General features: G+C 36.8%; 2 protein-coding genes across 3 annotated transcripts in view; one reads left to right on the top strand and one right to left on the bottom strand.

The window, feature by feature from the left end:
- The window catches only part of SH3YL1 (SH3 and SYLF domain containing 1), a 51,893-nt gene extending 51,745 nt beyond the window's left edge, over positions 1-148 (bottom strand). The window contains exon 1 of the mRNA XM_034060513.1: positions 15-148. Coding sequence (XP_033916404.1) covers position 15 — 1 coding nt within the window. The 5' untranslated portion in view covers positions 16-148. The remainder of the gene's footprint in view (positions 1-14) is intronic.
- A 64-nt stretch (positions 149-212) lies between these two features.
- On the top strand, positions 213-18,213 carry ACP1 (acid phosphatase 1). 2 transcript variants are annotated; one of them, XM_005153217.3, is made up of 6 exons: positions 213-431; positions 6,259-6,332; positions 6,614-6,727; positions 11,110-11,171; positions 13,426-13,531; positions 14,795-18,213. In XM_005153217.3, the coding sequence occupies exons 1-6, from the start codon at positions 389-391 to the stop codon at positions 14,870-14,872; spliced, it is 477 nt and encodes a 158-aa protein (XP_005153274.1). In that variant the 5' UTR covers positions 213-388; the 3' UTR covers positions 14,873-18,213. The 2 variants fall into 2 exon arrangements, with proteins under 2 accessions (XP_005153274.1, XP_005153273.1); XM_005153216.3 differs by lacking the exon at positions 6,614-6,727 and adding an exon at positions 6,445-6,558 and having other exon boundaries at positions 220-431.
- Positions 18,214-18,444: the final 231 nt, after the last annotated feature.

The raw sequence follows: 18,444 nt of genomic DNA, 5'->3' as shown, positions 1-18,444 counted from the left end.
CCAACAATACTCACTCCTGCCTGGGCCGGACAGCCCTCACTTCCCTTCACCTCGCTCCTCCTCTGCGCCGCGGCACTGGACTGTGCCAGGGCGGCCCCACCAAGCAGCACACCTGCCGCAGGTGAGGCGGGCGGGGCCGAGCAGGCCGCCAACCGCCTGCCCGCCAACGGCTACGTCCCGTCCCGTCCCGTCCCCCCCTCCCTCCCGGTGTCGGTCCTGGTCCCGCCAGTGCATGCACGGATGCTCGGCAGAGTGCCGCAATTCACCTCTTTTAATTTTGACTCAAATCAGGCAAAAAGCGCGGTCGGCTGTAACGGCCGGTGCCGTAAAGTGCGGCGCAGGCGGCACGACAGTCGGTGAGGTCCTCTCTGCGGGTGGCTGAACGAACATGGCGGCGGGGGAGGTGAAGTCGGTGCTTTTCGTGTGCCTGGGTGAGCGGGGCGAGGGGACAGGAGAGTCGGGTCTGCGCTCTGCCGCGTATCTTCCGGTTTCCTCCCGCCGCTCTTCGGTCAGGGGTCCCGAGTGGGGGTGTAGGGAGCGCGGTGAGGCGAGGATCGGCGGACTGCGGGTAGGCCCGGCCCGCAACCCAGGCGTGCAGGACGAGGGTGGCTCTGCGGGTCTGCTTTCTCGGGGAGGGAGACATAGATCAGTATCTATCGTTTTCGCCTGCCTCTTTGTGGTAGTAAAGCAGCAATCAGTAGGAAATAACACGGGGAGCTCAGCATTAATAAAAACGAAGGTTGCGTGTGGGGAGAATCAACGTGAGCTCTGAGTTAAATACTGCTGCACGGAGTGTGATGAGGAATACTTTTCTGAAATAGGCTGCTCAGTGCTTTGCTTCTAGAACAGCAGGGAGGGAATACTGCAACAGTGCCACATGGGCTGAGCATCTGGCACAAAAAAGGGAGCTGAAACAGTGATAAGAATGACCGAAGTTCAGGGAACAGTCTCTATAAGAAGAGGGTACATATGGTACCTAAGAAAAGGAACTTGCTGGAGGTGGAAGTCATTTTGAGCTATGGAATTCTGACCATCATGGAAAAAAAAAAGATTTTTTTTTCTTTTTTGAAGGACTTTGTTAATGAAGAACTAGGATTTTTAAGTATTTATTTACTTTTTTAAAGATGTTCTGTATGCTTTAAGTTGTGACTCTCATGTCATAAGAGGTCATGACAAACAGAAGTGTAAATGGGATCAGAAATGTTTTGGATGCTTTCCTGAGGGTTAAGATAATTGGTTACTCATAAGCAAGATGATCTGCATCTTCAAAATCAATAAATTGCTGACTTGACTACCTGGATTACAGAGCCATGCCCATTATGTACATGCTTTCTCTAAACATTTGTTTCCGCTCCCTCGTGGGGATAACAAGCCAAGACAGCTCTTTGCACTGATCTAGGAGGGATTTTAACATTATCTTTTTCCTAGTTCTTCTAATCTTACCTATGTGCTGAGAGTTGATCCCTATGAATCCCTGGTATTTTGACATTTTTGTTACAAAACCATTGGTTAATATATTTTTTTTTTTAGTACCTGCTTTTCTGTTGTAACAGGAGAAGTGAAGATTAATAGCAAAACAAGAGTTCAGTTTTGTGAAATATGTTCTGATGTTTACCTTAGAGAAAAATCAGCTCCTAATAATAATTAAAGAAAAACATTATTTAGTAAGGCATTGCCAGTTGCTTTATCTTTGGGAACCAGTGGTCTAGACAAACATTTTTTGCAGAAAAATATGTAATTAATATGCATCTTTTTTTCCAAACACTGTGTTCTAAAGACAGCAGTAATCACCATCCACATGTGCTGAAAGATGAGCCAGCAAGGAAGAAGCCTGGCTGAACAGAGCTTTGGCTCATGCAGCTTTGGCTGTGTTAGGGAGATGCTGCTGCCTGAGCATTCACACACCATTCAAGGAGTTGTGTTCACAATACCTGGGACTTCAGCTGCTAAGACCAGAGTTCCTTCACAGCAGGCAGCTCCACTGAACTGAGGAGTGCCCCTTTTCACTCCTCACTCACATACTCACTTTTGGGCGTGATCCCTCCTCCTTTGGTAATTCAGTATCGTTAATCTTGCTGCAGGGAAAAATTTAAAAAATGTGAACATGAGCAAATAGCTGATGTTTTGACTGCCATGAATCCTGGCAAGTCATACTGCTATTTATATTGATTACATTGACTAAGCCTTGATTGGTAAGGGACTTTGAAACCTAGTGCTCCTGTAGACATCCCTATTTAGATCTCTTGAGCCAAAATGGAGTTCTTCTTAGATACATATACATGCATTGGCTAATATTCTACATCTGAGAGAAATCCCACTGTGTGTTGATAGTGTGTGTGGGGGGGAATATATGAAAGTCAGATGTTGTTTTGGTAGCTGTATTTTAGATAGAGTGTAAGTATTCAAGGAAATTGACTGTGAATGTAAAAGCCAGGGAATCTGTACTAACATCAGTCTTGAGTGGTTCCTTACAAAGTTAACTGAATGTTGAGTGTGATGCGATAGACTTAACCATAAAGAACTAGGACTCATTATGAACTTCAGACAGGAATCTCAGTATAAAACTGAATGAATGAGTAGTTAAGTTTTAAATACTTTCTTACAAAGGGAACCTGATGGATTGTGCAAATGGCACTAGGAAGCATTATTACAGTCACTTAGATGAACTGTGCATGGAAAGATAAGTAGAGTTAAAAGCAGGTTTTTTAATGTGAAAGGATGAAAGCTAGTAAAACTTCTGTAACACAATAGACAGAGAAACAAGGGAAGAAGAGAAAAAACTTTGTTTGCTTTAGGGAAGCGCTGAAAAAGCTAGCTGAATAAGGAACAATGAAGATTGAGAGAATAGATGATTAGATCAGCAGTACCTAGAGATGAGTTACGGACCTGAGCATGAGATGGATTCAAGTTGTCTTTCCTGTCAGTGGAAGCAGTGCTTCCATTTCTGTATAGGAATGGATCAAAGCAGAAACTGGAGTAAGAAGTCTAAAAATCAAGCACTGGCTTCAATAGCCATCAGTGGAGTCCTTGTTCCTAGCAAATGAGTAAGAAAGCATGACTCCATAAAAGTGATCAACAAATGATTCCAGTACTGATTCTGTGATTGAAATTTAAGTCTCTTATCTCTGAAGCATATTTGGAGATGTTTGTAGGATTTATTTCATTGGGCAGACTGTCTGGTACCTTAGGTACTGTCTTTCTATGGTTGAAAATGTCACTGCAACTTAAAAGAGGTTGAAATATAAAAAAACAGAGAAGATGGAGATTCAGAGAACTTAGTACTGTTATCTTCTACATAAAAAGAGCATGAGCACATCAGTCAGAAATACGAGAAAGGAGAAAGGAACACCAGAGGAGAACAGAGAGCACAGATAGGGTGTAGATAATGTTTAAAGGAAATAAAGCTCAATACCAAGGAGGAAGGTAATCTCCTTACAAATATTTTTCTGAGATATCCCCCCTCATTCCCCAGTTACAGCTGTCAATCCATAGCTTTGGAAATACTGTGCACCTGTAAGGAACCTTGGCAAAGCCTGGAAAGACAGATGTGGGATGTAAAATGAAATCCAAAATGGTTAAAGGTTAGAGTTGGAAAGGGACAGTGACTGGAAATCAAAGATTGAGGTTGACATATGTCAGTGCAAAAAGATAGGGCTTTGCATTAATGATGAGCTGAACTATTAACAGTCACAAGGAGTAGCATGAATAGGCAGAGTTGGTTAGGATGAAAATAATACTGCAGAGCATGAGGAGAAAAGAGGTTAAGTCAGCTTTAGGATTTGGCCATAGTCCTCAAGAATAGATTTGAATGATGACTGCAGTTCCATAATAGTGTTAATAATTCTGGTAATATTTGGAATGTGTCATCATGGAATACATTAATTTTTAAGTCACAAACTAGGTTACGTGTTTGTTTCAGATATACTGTAACTACAGTTTCTAGTTTTTGCTAGAAGTAGTAATAAATATATTTAATCAGTCAGTGATCATGGTGCCATTCATGACATTTTTTTATCTGATACCATCAACAATGGTATTTTAGTAAGTGAACAGGTTATAGAAAGGTGAAAATCTGGAGTAAGTCATTCTATCCAGGTAAAGCAGAAAGTTAAACAAGCAGAAAAAAAATGAAGGATTTATTCCAAAAGTACCATTTTGGAATTCTGGCAGCTGGTTAATGAACTAGTAGGGCCATTAGTATTAATTATTGTTTATTACCCAAATCTTGAGTGTAGTAATAAAACTTACTGTTCATGCATGAGTTGTGTGGGATCATTCATACAGAGGAAAAATATTATACAGTAGATGTCCTCAACAGCGCATGTAATAGAAACAGAATTTAATAGGTTAGAAAGAAGACTTAAATGTAACCTGTTTGATGCAACAGGAGAAAGAGAGAATGGACAAATTAGAAGTAGGGGATTATGATCATAGATCTGATACCCATGAAGGAGTCAGATGTGATTGTAGAAGTTATCTCAGGTTGTTTTCAAAAGACCTAAGTATTTAAGATTTTTTTTTCTTTTCTAAAACAAATAAGTAAAAAACTTTTCTTGCAGTGTAGTCTGTGGCTTTATTTGCCTGTATTCAAGAAAAAAAATTCAAATTAGAACAAGCGCAGAGCTGGCTTAATTGGACTGATTGGATAAGGAGTCAGTTAATTTCATGAGGAGACCAAAAGCTTGATTTGTTTAGTTTAGCACAGCTATGCTGTTATCTGTTAAAGGAAAGAAACCTAGATAGTGATGTTAACAAAGATCAGATGAGCGTAGAATTGCAAGAATAAATACTAAGTGGGAATCTGGAGGTTTCAGGCTACCGTGGGAAGGGAGTATTCATGTATGTTACATGTTCTTTCTGTTTCCTGTTAAAATTATATTGGTTAATGCTTAACTCGCTTATTCAATTAAAGAAGTGAGATTAACTTTTTAATATATTACCACATTCTTTAATGTTTTTATCATTAAGTGCTACCTGTTTTCTTGCTTACTTTACAAAGAAAACCAACTTTGCATGCTTTATTTTTCTTGTAAAACCGATTTAGTTTCTCTGCTTAGAATAACTTACTTCAGACAAAAGAAACAGTATGCTTTCTCCTGGAAGAAGATTTGCTGCCATCAAAATTCCCTGAATGCTTCAGCAAAATCCGTTTCTCAATGGTTAACCATTTCCTTTTGCCCATTTAGTGATTTGATGTTTTCTAAAACTTTTACAGCAAATTTCTATTAGTGGCTCACTTCCCATGCTGGGCTTTTATAGGTGGTATGATTGATGGCAAGTTATTAAATGCTCAGATCGCAGAAGCTTCTTTCTCTTTAGCACCAAAGTATCTACCTTGATACTTAGTTTGAAAAATACAGGCATGAAAATGAAAATGAGGCCAAATACCTGATCTGTTTGTTTTTTGTTGTTTTTTTTTTTTTTTTTTACTGTTTGAGATTTGAAAAGACCTTTATCAGTAGTAGCAGAGTGATTTTTTTAAAGGTATAGAAATTAGTGTTGCCATTTGTGGTCTTTTATACTTACCTGCTCAAAAGTAAGAGGTGAGCAAAGTCATACATTCTCTTTGTTGGAAAGTGAAGATTTGTTTGCATGATTCATTGTGCATCTGGGTGGCATACCAAATATTATGAATAGTCATCTAGTTACTTGGTTTCTGAAGTACGAAAATGCAGGTGATAAAGTTGAATAGACTTTTTATTGTTGAAATACTTTATTCTTTTTCAAAGATTATGTAATTTTGTGTGCATTTTTGAGAGGCCTACCTTAGGTGGTTAACTTATTTACACCTTCAGCAGCAGAGCATTTCTACTGCAGGTTGTTCAGCCATTTTTTGTTCAGTCTTTTTTGTGCTAGAGGTCTCACCAGAGCGGAGTACAGTGGGGGGAATCACCTCCTTTGACCTGCTGGTCATGCTCCTTTTGCTGCAGCTCAGGATACAGTTGGCTTTCTGGGTTGTGGGTGCACACTGCTGGCTCATAGCCGGTTTTTCACTCACAGGTATCCCAATTCCTCCTCCACAGGGCTGTTCTCAATCCCTTCATCCCTCAGTCTGTATTGATACTGGAGATGGCTGCAACCCAGGTACAATACTCTGGGCTTCCACCCTTACAGAATCTTTTGGGTTATAATAATGTAAGCAATCCACATTCTTCCTGAGTAACTAAAAATCTTTGATCTGTGCTGACAAATCCACACAATTGTTGATTATTTGGTTTTAATTGTCTTAAATTTCACTTTAATCTCCTGTTTCTATAGGAAACATTTGTCGCTCTCCAATAGCTGAAGCAGTTTTTAGAAAACTTGTAACTGATGAAAAAGTTGAAAATAAGGTAAGCTGTTTATTTCTGTTCCTGCCTAAGAAATAACTGTCTCCTAGCCAGTTTACTAGAAATATAAACAGTGAGAAAGGAAACATAAAAATATAAATCTGTTTTTCTGTAGTGGAGGATAGACAGTGCAGCAACATCTGCCTATGAAATAGGAAGCCCTCCTGACTATCGAGGACAGAATTGCATGAAGAAGCATGGCATTACCATGAATCATATTGCCAGGCAGGTACTGTACTTTAATTTTCTTTAAATATATGTGTATATTTGTTTTGTTGTTACAGTGGATGACAGACAGCGCTGCTGTTTCAGACTGGAACGTGGGGCGCTCCCCAGATACAAGGGCTTTAAGCTGTCTAAGAAATCATGGCATTGAGACAGCACATAAGGCACGGCAGGTAGAAGAGAGTATATTTTCTTTCTTATTCATACCCATGCTTTGTTTAGTCCTAACCATTACAATCACATAAGTCATTTGAACAATGCATGGTTAAGGACCAAGTAACAAATACTATGTTTCATTTTTCAAAGGACTCTGAAGTGGCCTAACTCTTAAAGTTGAGCTTAGTGAGTTTCCTGTTATTAAGCTTCAATGGAAGTATAACAAGGGAACATAGGAGCAACTGTGGAAAAATCCTGCATTCAAGTACTTAGTATTTTGGGAATTTTTATGAAAAACGAATTTTTTTTAATGCTTTTTAAAATGGACCTACTCTAGTAATCTGTGATGTTGCTTAGAGACAGGAATTGTATTTTTATTTAACAGGTCCAAAAAGGAGTAGAATACCTGTTCATCCATAACAAAAAGCTGCTACTCTTGCATGAAGACCATTTACAAAAAAAAAAATAAAAAAGGAGTGCTAAGTTATAATGAAGGCACTCAAACCCCAGATTAATAGCATGGTTGGTGGTAAATTCAGAGGAAAATGTACTCTTGAAGCATTCTTAGCTCAAATGCAGGTTTGTCTTCTAATGAAATCATCTCAGTTTTCATGAACAAAAGAATGTGTATTTACATGCTGCATTCCGGAGAGACTGGAAATAAATGTGTCTGCATCTATTTAAATAATTCTGACACTACAATAAATGCACATAACTTACTTTGGTTAACTGTTCTCTGGATATAAGATAGTCCTTTAGGGCTTGACCTTTAGTTAGCTTGAGTTTATGCCACTAGTTTTTGTATTGACAAGAAGATCAAGTAATCTTGTTATTACCTTCCATTTCTGTTCCCTTCAGAATTTTCCTAGACCTCACTGAGGTCATATTTACTTTGTTCACTTTCAAAGACTACATGTTTAGGTTTTTAACTTCCAAAAATAAATTCCCTCAATTAGTCAATTGCCCTCTGCTGACCCCTCCTTATGTTGATCTCCGTTATATAATAAGAAACAGGATTGAGCACAACATTGTTTCAGATATTCAGTGTTTTATTGTTGGAATAATTATAAGGGAAGTCTGTTCTTTTCCTTTTAGAAGTTTTGTATTTACTCTTTATCAGTGCTTTATTATTACATGATTGTGTAATGATAAATAATACATATCATTACACAAGCTAAATGGTACTGAAACTAATCAGTTGGTGTTTGTCAAAACAGTGCAATTTGTTTGCATTCTTAAAAGACAGGACCTGGAAACTTGAGAACTATTCTTGGGTATTACCAGGGTGGATTATAAGTAGTTAAATTAAAGCAAAGCACCCAAAACTAGTTGATCCTCTGCTTTGAAACATATTTATGTAATCTCCTTTGGCAGAGAGGGAATGAAAACACTGTAATGAAGACATTTGCTTAAACATTCTGGCAAATTAAGAATTTCTTAAAGCAGAAGAGCCTAAAACCTTACATATAAAGGGATAGAAAATTAACAAGAATGAGACAATAGAATGAAAGACTAAGAGGATGATTTTTTTTCTAAAACATTCCAATACAAGCAGTTTCTTTCATGAAGAAAATTTCAAATCCCAGAACTAGAGGTAACTTATTTTTGCACTGATGTTAACTGTATAACTCAAATAACTGTTTTCAAACTTCTGTCAGATGCTCTCCGCTGATTCTCTAAACTGTGGACCTGATACGGTCTTGTAGTTCTTCTGGAAAGGGGGGAGATTCAACAGTGTAGAATAGGAATTTTCAAAGTGGTCAGGTTAGTACAAATGGAAATGTATTTGTTTCACCATTAGAGGCAAACTCAAGGCTAGAATTTTGTATGTGGCTTGTTTCAGAATAGATTAAGAAAGATTTAATAGAGGAGCTGCAGGAGTAGAGAGGAGGGATTTATCTTCTGTTGCCTTCTAAATACTGTCATGAGTACTTCATGCAATTATCCTCTTTACTCCTGTGGAAAACTGTTACCCATCCAGTGAAAGGCATTTTCTTTCATGTAATTTTGTGCATAATTATGGTAATCATGGATTGTATCTTTAATTCAAAACTGGCATAAATGCTACAAGAATGATTTATGTAAGAGAGAATGTTAAATTTTTTACATCCTCCCATCATACACAGTGATAACTGAATTTTAAGTAAAAAGTGAAGTATAACAGTAAATGTATATATTCATATATAAAATAAAGAGTATTTTAACATTTTAGTTGATGGTAGGTTGCTGTATGTTTATGCACTAGTTGAAATTCTCTAAGCTTTTATTCTTCATGCACAAAACAGATAGATATTAATTAGTTTCACTTTTATTCATGCTGAGACCAAAATTGATTTCTATATGACTCATACCGTGGATTTGCCTTTAATACAACCTTCCTCTAATCTCCATTTGATATTTAACACTGTTTCACAACTGGATAAATTTGAGGACCACTGCCTCTCTTTGTTTTTTAGACAGAGGAAAGATTTCCCTTCTCTAAACAAAGGGAAATTTTTAAGAATTAAATTAGAATGATGACATGTTTCTCCATTGATGGTCTTTAAGAATGGTTATATGTTTGGGATTCTTTTTAATGTAAAGTTATTGTTGTCTGTGTAGTTCCATCCAGACTTGACTACTTGAACTCTCCACTACTCTCTTCAAAATGTGCATAATTCTTTTATATCCTCAAATTCTTCCCCCAGTGTACTAGTTTTCATAGTTTTGAGGAGTATCTTCAGTTCATTGGAGTTTGCTCATTTAAGCTTTTTGTATCTGATATTACTATGAGGTTTATGAGCACAAGCGAGCCAGTAATCTTGTTTTTAGGGCTGTGCTAGTGCTGGTTCACAGGGAAGTAACTATCAAGTTGTCAAGTACACAGGGAGTGTGGGAAGTGTGGCAGGTATGCTTTTCCCTTTCACTGGTTTTTATTTTATTCCTACATACGTCTGCACTGCACATATTTTCATGGGGGCTAGTATTTAGCCCTGTAGAGTGATCAGAAGCAGCTTGTAGAGGTATTGCTTAGAGTTGCCAGGAAAACAGAGCTATTTCCACTGCAAAAATATTTTCTTAGGTCAAAGGCACTGCATGAATACAGCAAATATTTTTACAGTGAAAATAAACAAGTCTGCATTAGTTTTCACCATTAACCCTTTCTTTTCAAATGTTCCCTCCCCCACACCTCACTCGCTCAATTCTCCTTGTGTGGAATATTTCATTTAATGGCTTTAGTCTGGTGGTGATTTCTATGTCTTTTCTTACTGCTGTTATGGGAACTTGATCAGTATCTGTCTGCTTTTTGCACAAAAAACAAGTGGGTGTTTTGCCATCTAAAACTTTTCTCAAAATACATAAATGATTTTTACAAGTTAAAACTCTGACTTAAAGGATAAAGTGTTTTGCCCTTTTGCCTGTTCACTTACTCACTCACCTGGCACATCCTTCCCAGAGATGCCTGCCAGAAAAACCTGTACTGAACAAACTTCCACAGACTATACATGAAATGCAGTCTTAATGTGAACTCATTACAGGTTTTATTCCATTTATGCATCCTCATTATGGACACTTTGTTCAGATATCTCATACTAACATACTGTGCATTGTAGACATGGTCTGAGAAGGTCTATGCTAAGGCTTAAGTGTAAAATAAAATACAATTATGCTGGTAAAAATCTGCAGCCATCCTCATTCAATACAGATAACATTAGTACTTAAGTTAGTGGTTTATCTGCAATGTTTGCCTACCTGACTCTGAACTTGGATCTTGAATTTAGAATTTAGTTAATATTTGTGTTTAGGAGTCAGTAGTCCTGCTACAGGAAAGAGAAAAAACATGGTATGGTGGTAGGAAGATATACAATAGATCCCAGGGTTTTTTACATCACACTATAAATTTTGTGAACTTTATATGGCCTAAAGTACTGTGAATACATTTGTTTTTAAGGGATTGTAACCCATACCATCATACTTTAGCTTTGAATTTCATTTGCTATGTTTTTCTGTGTACGTAATGACAAATTTCTAGATCAGAATTATTGCAGGTGATTCCAGGTCACCTTCATTTTTGTTTTCCTATCAAGAAAGTAATTTGTCTACATTTTCACTGCATGGTTTCCGTAACTGGAAACCTACTTTAGTTTTAGTAATTGGAAAGCATTAGAAATGTGACTTGTATTGGTGAAATAGTTAACTCGGGGTTTTTTTGTGGAAAACTTGCAGAAGTGGGTAATTATGGCAGAGTACACTTAAAAGGTCTTAAGTTATTGTAAAAGTTGATGAAGGTACACAGTTTTATTCTTTCCATGTGTGTTTCTTTTAATAAATCAGAACTACAGAATTTGAAAGCACTTTCTTTCCCGTTTTCATAAATCAAACATGGTTTATATGCTAAAGCATGTATTTTTAATTCTAGGTTACTAAAGATGATTTCCAGACCTTTGATTATATACTCTGTATGGATGAGAGCAATCTAAGGTAATGTATGAAGAAATGAAACAAATTCATGTGGATTACTTCTAGTGATGCCTTGTAAGTAACTTTGAAGGCAGATGGTACATTTTACTGTTTAGCTTGTCTTGTGGGTTTTTTGGAGTGAGCGGGGTATGGTTTGTTTCTTTGTTTGGTTTAGGGTTTTTGTATGTTTATGTGGATGATATCCTAATAGATAGATTCTTCACTTCTAATAAGTGCAGTGAGCTAGAACTCAATGGTTTATTTGTGTGATCCACACCAATTGAGGATGTGGAAATTTAGTATGCTTTTGCTATACATGAGCAGCTTATGCCTGTAGAGTTAAGAATGAGGACGTACTGTCTTGATCAGTGATCTGGCTTTCTAATTGCACGGGATTTAAAAGACACTGTGGAAATTTGGAAAAGATTAAATATGGTGTGGGTTTTTTTATTTTTTTAATAGAAATTAAAAAAGCTGTGAGATAAGTAAGGTTGTTAGCTCGGGAAATCTTGTTTGTTGCTGTTAGCCATGTTCTAATTAAGTGTGTCTTTGAGACAACTTATGCTTTAGAAAGATTTGGTGAAGTAGCTGCCTAGTGTGAGAATTTGGATATCATTATTTTTACTTAATTACATACATACTGGTGATTGGGGCTAAGGAGCTGAGGTTTAATAAAGCACAAATATAAAAGTGCTTGTAAGGGCTGTTACGTGTAAAGTTAGTTTAAAAAACCCCAAGGCCCAAATAAAACCATGTTAGTAGCACACAGACTTTCAGAAGCAGCACTGCTTTACTAAGTATCATTTTGTTGAATCTTCTAGATGTGTGGAATGACCTCTCTTACATAGCCTGCATGAATGAAACACTTTGATTGCAGCGTGTCAGGCAAAGACATGACTAGGCTTACTTCTATTTTCACTTGAATTCTTGAATGAAACTTATTCTATATTAACAATTTATATAATATGAGCTGTAGAGCAGAAGAAATGTCATAACTATAATAGGGATATTGCTACTGCTACACTTACGTTTCACCTTAAACTTGTACCCACTTCAGCCATTTTCCCTGGGAAATGTACAGTTTTGTGGCACTCAGAGTCTGATTCTAAGTGTTGATGGAGTGACAGAAAAGAAAAATTTGGAACATCCCTCTTCCTAAGTACCATAGCCACTTGGCCCTCTCCTGTTCATTAAGAAGTATGCCAAAAGCCTTGAAGAAAATGGTTAGACATTATTTTAATAATAAAAGATGAGAGAATTTAATGAGAATCAATAAATTAAAGCAGTAACTTCATAGAGGAGTGCTTATTTTTCAAGGAAAAACTATTTTGGTCTCACTGCTATTCTAGACTTTCTAAAATTATTTTCTTACTCAGAATTAAGAATTAGAATTTAATTTCTTAAAATTGATTATGCTTATGACTAAGTATTCACAGGGTTTTTCACCTTTTTCAATGTTGGATAAGTAAAATGAGCTGCTATGGAGATGTGTAATCTTAAAATAATTTAATAAGTCTGTCTGTTTAGCATTGTGAAAATCATAGTATTGAGCTGCTTTTAAACTGAAGATGATGAGAGGTACATTATAACTGCATTTGGGTTAATAGACCGCTGTTTATAAGTAGGTGGGGAAAATACCATTTCAAAACGAAGTATGTTTTATCAATGGGAGGCAATGTAAAAGAAACGGGATGTGACAACTCATGGAATGTTATAGCGTCTCAGAGGGAAGACCAGTCTAGCTCACCAATTTACCATTTTTGGATAACCAAATGCAATAGGACTTCACAGGAGTTACAGGGGTAGAATGGAGAGCAATACTTGGAACATGCCAATGTAAAACACTGATTTTGAACAAATGGGAGAAGCTTACTCATACTTCTGGAAAAATATCTAGACAATTTCCATTATTTTTGTTCAGTAGAATCTAAAGGTGGGTTTTGAAAGTACTAATAATTGATTTAAGGAAGTTGATAAACGTACTGTTACAAAGTTCTGTTAAGCCTTAAGTGACTGACTGACTGCTTGTTTATGCTTTGAATTAAGTTGTATGTACATGTTCTCCATACTCAATTAAAAGAAAAAAAACCTAAACCCCACAACAAGAAGCAAATGAAAACAAACAGCAGAGTAGAAAGTCCACAGAGATGACAGAGTCCAGATGCATATTGTTTTCCTGTGTTCTCTAGAAACGGTCATTGAGCAGCGTCTCATGCTGATGCCAAAAAAGTTCTGAAGAAAAATTCACAGAAAAAATTTATTTTCTCTTTTACAGAGATCTGAAAAGGAAAAGCAACCAAGTTAAGGACTGCAAGGCCAAAATTGAGCTGCTTGGGACTTACGATCCACAGAAACAACTTATCATTGAAGATCCATACTATGTATGTATAAAAGAATTTTTCTGGTGGCTTGATTAAAAATTAAGTGTAAATGGCATATGATCTTTTGAGATCCCACACACTGACATGTGATATATGATCTGATGCTACACAAAAACAAGTGTAGACGTATTTTTTAAATGACAGGGGTAACGGGTTGAAACTTAAACAGCAGAGGTTTAGATTGGATATAAGGAAGAAATTCTTTACTGTTAGGGTGGTGAGGTACTGGAATGGGTTGCCCAGGGAGGTTGTGAATGCTCCATCCCTGGCAGTGTTCAAGGCCAGATTGGATGAAGCCTTGGGTGATACAGTTTAGTGTGAGGTATCCCTGCCCATGGCAGGGGGGTTGGAACTAGATGATCTTAAGGTCCTTTCCAACCCTAACTATTCTATGATTAGAATAAATAGGTAAATTAGAATAAATAAATAATAAATAATAAGAAACAATAAATGCCTAATAAATAGGTAAATTAGAATAAATAGGTAAATTCTATGATTCTATGGCTTAACAAAACCACATGAAGTATTGGGATAGGAAAGGAGAGCATGTCTAAATTTAAATAAGTCAGTGCATCTATTTTTTCAATATTGGATGATGCTCTAGTTGCTCAGCCTCCTAGCAAATAGGCCCTAATCAAGACAGAGGCAAAGACATGGACAGAAATGGTCAAAGAAGTTGAATAACATCAACTGAGAGCAACCAATTAGATTAAAGTTCTTCAGTTTAGAAAAGAGAAGTAGATGAAGGTTCAGGAGAGTTCTGTAAAATCTTGATATCATGGGAAAAGGTGAGTAAGGAATTGCTATTCATTACCCAAGAAGAACAGAGTATCAAATGGCATATGTGGGAAGTGGGTTCAAAACAGAAAGAGGGTGGGGGTTTTGGGGTTTTTTTTGGTTGGTGGATTTTTGTTTGTTTTTTTTTTCCACCAAGCAGTTCATCAAACTCTGAATCTCAAAGAAACAGGTTACTGTGAAAGTAAAGAGAAAAAGAAAAGAAAGGGAAAAGAAAAAAAGGGAAAGTTCATCCAGGACAGCTGAGTACAAAGTTATAGTGCTTAGCTGTGGAAACTCCTGAGCTGCAGGTAGTTCAGATCAGGGAGAAATATGCATAAACCATCACTATGTATTTGTACTGTCTTATTCTCTCCTCATGTCACTTATTTACCATTGCTGACCATGGGGAAACCAGTTTGCAAAAACTGTTTGTTTGAGCCACTATTGCTGTTCTTACGGGTTTTCTTTTCCTCTGTTCTTTTCTAGGGGAGTGAAAAGGACTTTGAAACTGTTTACGAGCAGTGTGTTAGATGCTGTAAAGTGTTTTTGGAGAAGTCTCATTAATGCTTTGTCATTTTATTTCTGAAAGAAAATAATTAGCTTCTGAAATATGTAAGGTTTACTTGATTGATGTATTTAAATTGTAAAATTATGCCTCACTGGGTTCAAAACTGTTTCAGTATCATTTTATATTTTAGGCTTTCTGTCATTAATTAAAAAGCATAGAAAAGTTTTAATTGGATTGGATGATCAACTGTTTTATCACACGTCAATGTTGTAGTAAAGTATGTAATTCAGAATAAATTTATCTCTAAACTCTTCCAGTGCTTTCTCACAAGCACTGCAAAAGTAACTTCTTGCTTCTTTATCTGCTATACTAACTAAATTGAGGTCTTCTTATTGTGCCATTAGTGAGTTAATAAAAATGACTTTCAGTGGGAGTCTGTAAGATAATAGTTCATATATGATAATGTGGGCATGTCATCCTAGTGTTGTTAGACAGCCTTTGGACTGAGGCTGTTCTATATTGAGCCTACTAGACTAAAAGAACTGCGTGCCCCCAGACAGACACTGCTCTTAGCACTATTTCAAAGCTTAAGCAACCAAAACCTCTGTGTGTGTTAACAGATCCTGTGAAAATGGGTATTTTTGTGTCAGTTTAAGTGCTGAGTTATTTAAAGAAAAAGTAATATTTGTTCTAGTACATTTTCACTAATTAAGAAGAACACAGTTCAGAAATAGTGATTGATGTTAATAGGACTTCTCCAGCTGGTCTTCCTTTGGTCTTTTGGTCAATTCCTAGTGCACTGATGCAAGCACATGTAATATTGTATTTACTTTAAGGACAGAACAAGTCAACGTAAAAGCCTAAATGAGAAACATACAGTTTGTATCTCACAGTAGTAAAAATACTTAAATCCATGCAATATATTCAGTGAGATTGGCTGCAATCCTAGTTCCTATGTGGGTGTCAGACAGTATTTTCAGATTTACTCAGGAGAATTGATAGTCTTGTCAGAAGTGTTCTTTGAGAGCATAGTTTAGCCCAAAGACAGTCCATCTGTAATGTAATGCGAAGTTAACAGAAGGCCAGTAAGTAGAAAGTTCTGCTTTTGGACAAAAATTGAATGCTTTGTTAAAATCCATGTCTTTTTGTCTGAATATCACCTTTAATTTCTGCCTAGAAATACAAGTGTACTGCAATCAGTAAGATCAGTAATGTAACTGATACCAGGAGAATTGTCCTATTTTCAGTAATGACAACATTGGTATGAACTCATATTACCACATTGTCTGTAAAACTGGATCTGTAAAACTTGCTTTCTTACTATGGAGCTGTGTTTTTCCCTCTGTCTGCCTTCCTAGCTACTGGAGTAGCCTCTGTATTTGTCACTCACTTTCACCTCTGATAGAGGGGTGTATTTTGATAGAGGTCCCTGTTTTTCCTGAGGAGGAAGGAATCCTATTGTCACTGCCTGTGCAGCAGCCTGCACAATGGGGATGATCCATCCTTGGACCCTTGCTGTAGAACAGCTGTTTGTGTTAGTGAGGTTTCTGTTTTGTGCTAAAATTTCCATCAGACATAAAACTTAACCTGCTTACAGAAAGGCAAGTGGTAGGTGGAACACTTACATACAGAAATCTGGATCTTTGTGCTTTTTTGCATTACCAGTATCTTTGACTTTAAAAGAACAAGCTGGGGATTTGCAAGTTAATAGATGTTTCACTTCAGGACAAAGAGCAATTGACATATATAATATTTCATGTGAGATGAAGCACCGACTCTGGAATAAATTATTTTCCATTTGTTTTATGGATGTTTTGACAAAGTAAATGAGGGAGAATGATGAGCAGCTAGGGACAACCGTCTTAAATATGGTTTTATGCACTGACCTCAGAAATAGAAGTATTTAGGTGTAATCTAATGTTATTCTCTGGTATGATGACCACTTAAAATACTCCAGTGAAAATAAAATAATTCAGAAGATTGAGAACATGATGGTTTGTGCTTTCCCATTCATGGCTGAGTAGGACCATGATGGAATTGAGCCTATAGTTTCCTACATATTAAACTTAAGATTTAAAAGTCTTAAATTTTTGAGCTGCTGGGGTAACAGAAGGGAAATAAAAAGGTATGGTTGTTTAAGTTCACTAGGCTAAGGAATCTCTCTGCAAAGTAACATGAAGTCAAAACTGTTTGTGTTAAATTCAGTTAAGATTTTAAAAGTTTCAGCCTTAGGGTGTATTTTCAGCAAGTAATGTATTGGCTAAATCATTCACCAGCTCTACTAGGAGGAAGAAGCTGATGGATTGGTTTTACCCTTAGTGGGTTCCTTTTGGAGAAGGGGAAGGAGAGCGGCATGGTATTTTACACCACTTGTAGAAGACAGGAATACAGAGCAGGGATTGCCTTCAGGAGGGACAGTTGTGCAGTACCGTTATTTGGGTTCCAAGAGAAGCAGTGAACATTGGATTAATACACAAGTTATCATCCAGATTACTAAGCTCTTACAGGTTTAAAATACCCCTCATGAAAAATGTAATGATGAATGAAAAACTACGGAACAGACTTCTCCTTCCCTCTTCTCCCCCATGGCTTGTTTTATGTCAGGTAGTAAGGTTATATCCAAGACTAAATACAAAAAAGTATAGTATAGTTATATCTTCTTTCAAAGCACACAAATCTCTGCTAAATCCAGAGAAGACTTCCATGGGATTGATTTATTTATATTAATCTATTAAATAATTAAATAAATTACTTTTTTCCTTTTGCAAAATTTTCTAGAAGATTTTTATTGAACTGGATTTCAAGTGTCGTACAACAGAAAGAAATATTTGTACTAATTTACAACTCATGTTCAGTCATATGCTGTGATCTGATCTCAGCCCATGGAACCACGGTGAGTTCCACCCATCCATATGTTTACTGTGGGTGAGCAGCCAAGTGAATTGTGTAGCAGTAGATTCCTTTAACTACCAGTTTTTCAATATGCATGTGTTACTCCCATTGAGCAATGAAACTTCGGCATTTAGTGATCACTGAAACCAAGTAACAAATATGTACCTCTCCTTTACTAAATACAGCCAAGTTCTAGGCTGGCATTTTGTACTTCTGCCTTTTCTTTCTTCTGAAGAGCTAGATGATAAAGCCTCTGAAGTGTGCATTTCCAGTATCCCAGCTTAGAGTTGTTTCTCAGGGTGGAGAGGGGTGTGTTTGGTTCTGTTTCTACATTTTGTGGTTTGAATTGAGGGTAAAATGGAAGCTAAATGACAGTATTAAGATAAGAGTACCTGAGGTTCATCTGCAGTTCACAGATGAAATTTTTCTTCCTGTTTAAACTATTTTATTATGACAACTGGATTTAATACCTGATTTAAGGAATAAAGGGAAATGTGTATTAAGGTTTCTTGAGTTCACTGATTCCTTAAAAATGTTATGACACTGAAATGATTTACTGGACGTTTACTGATGTTTATTGCTTGGCAATAGCATAAATAGACTGCAGATTTTTCTTTTTTATTTTTTAACATGCAAACAAAACCCTGAAACAATCATTGGTCATAAAAAAGATTATGAGGCTGTAGAGAACTGGAGCAGCCTTGTGGTCTGGACTTGAATACACAGATTGATCCGT

Source organism: Melopsittacus undulatus, chromosome 3 (assembly GCF_012275295.1).
Source record: "Melopsittacus undulatus isolate bMelUnd1 chromosome 3, bMelUnd1.mat.Z, whole genome shotgun sequence".
NCBI lineage: Eukaryota > Metazoa > Chordata > Aves > Psittaciformes > Psittaculidae > Melopsittacus > Melopsittacus undulatus.
This window is presented reverse-complemented; position numbering and strand designations above follow the sequence as displayed.

Bases quoted from the DNA above. Each gene is read 5' to 3' on its own strand.
- ACP1 (XM_005153217.3), top strand. From the start codon at position 389: ATGGCGGCGGGGGAGGTGAAGTCGGTGCTTTTCGTGTGCCTGG. The intron at 11,172-13,425 runs GTAATGTATGAA...TCTCTTTTACAG, and splicing joins ATGGATGAGAGCAATCTAAG to AGATCTGAAAAGGAAAAGCA. The intron at 13,532-14,794 runs GTATGTATAAAA...GTTCTTTTCTAG, and splicing joins TCATTGAAGATCCATACTAT to GGGAGTGAAAAGGACTTTGA.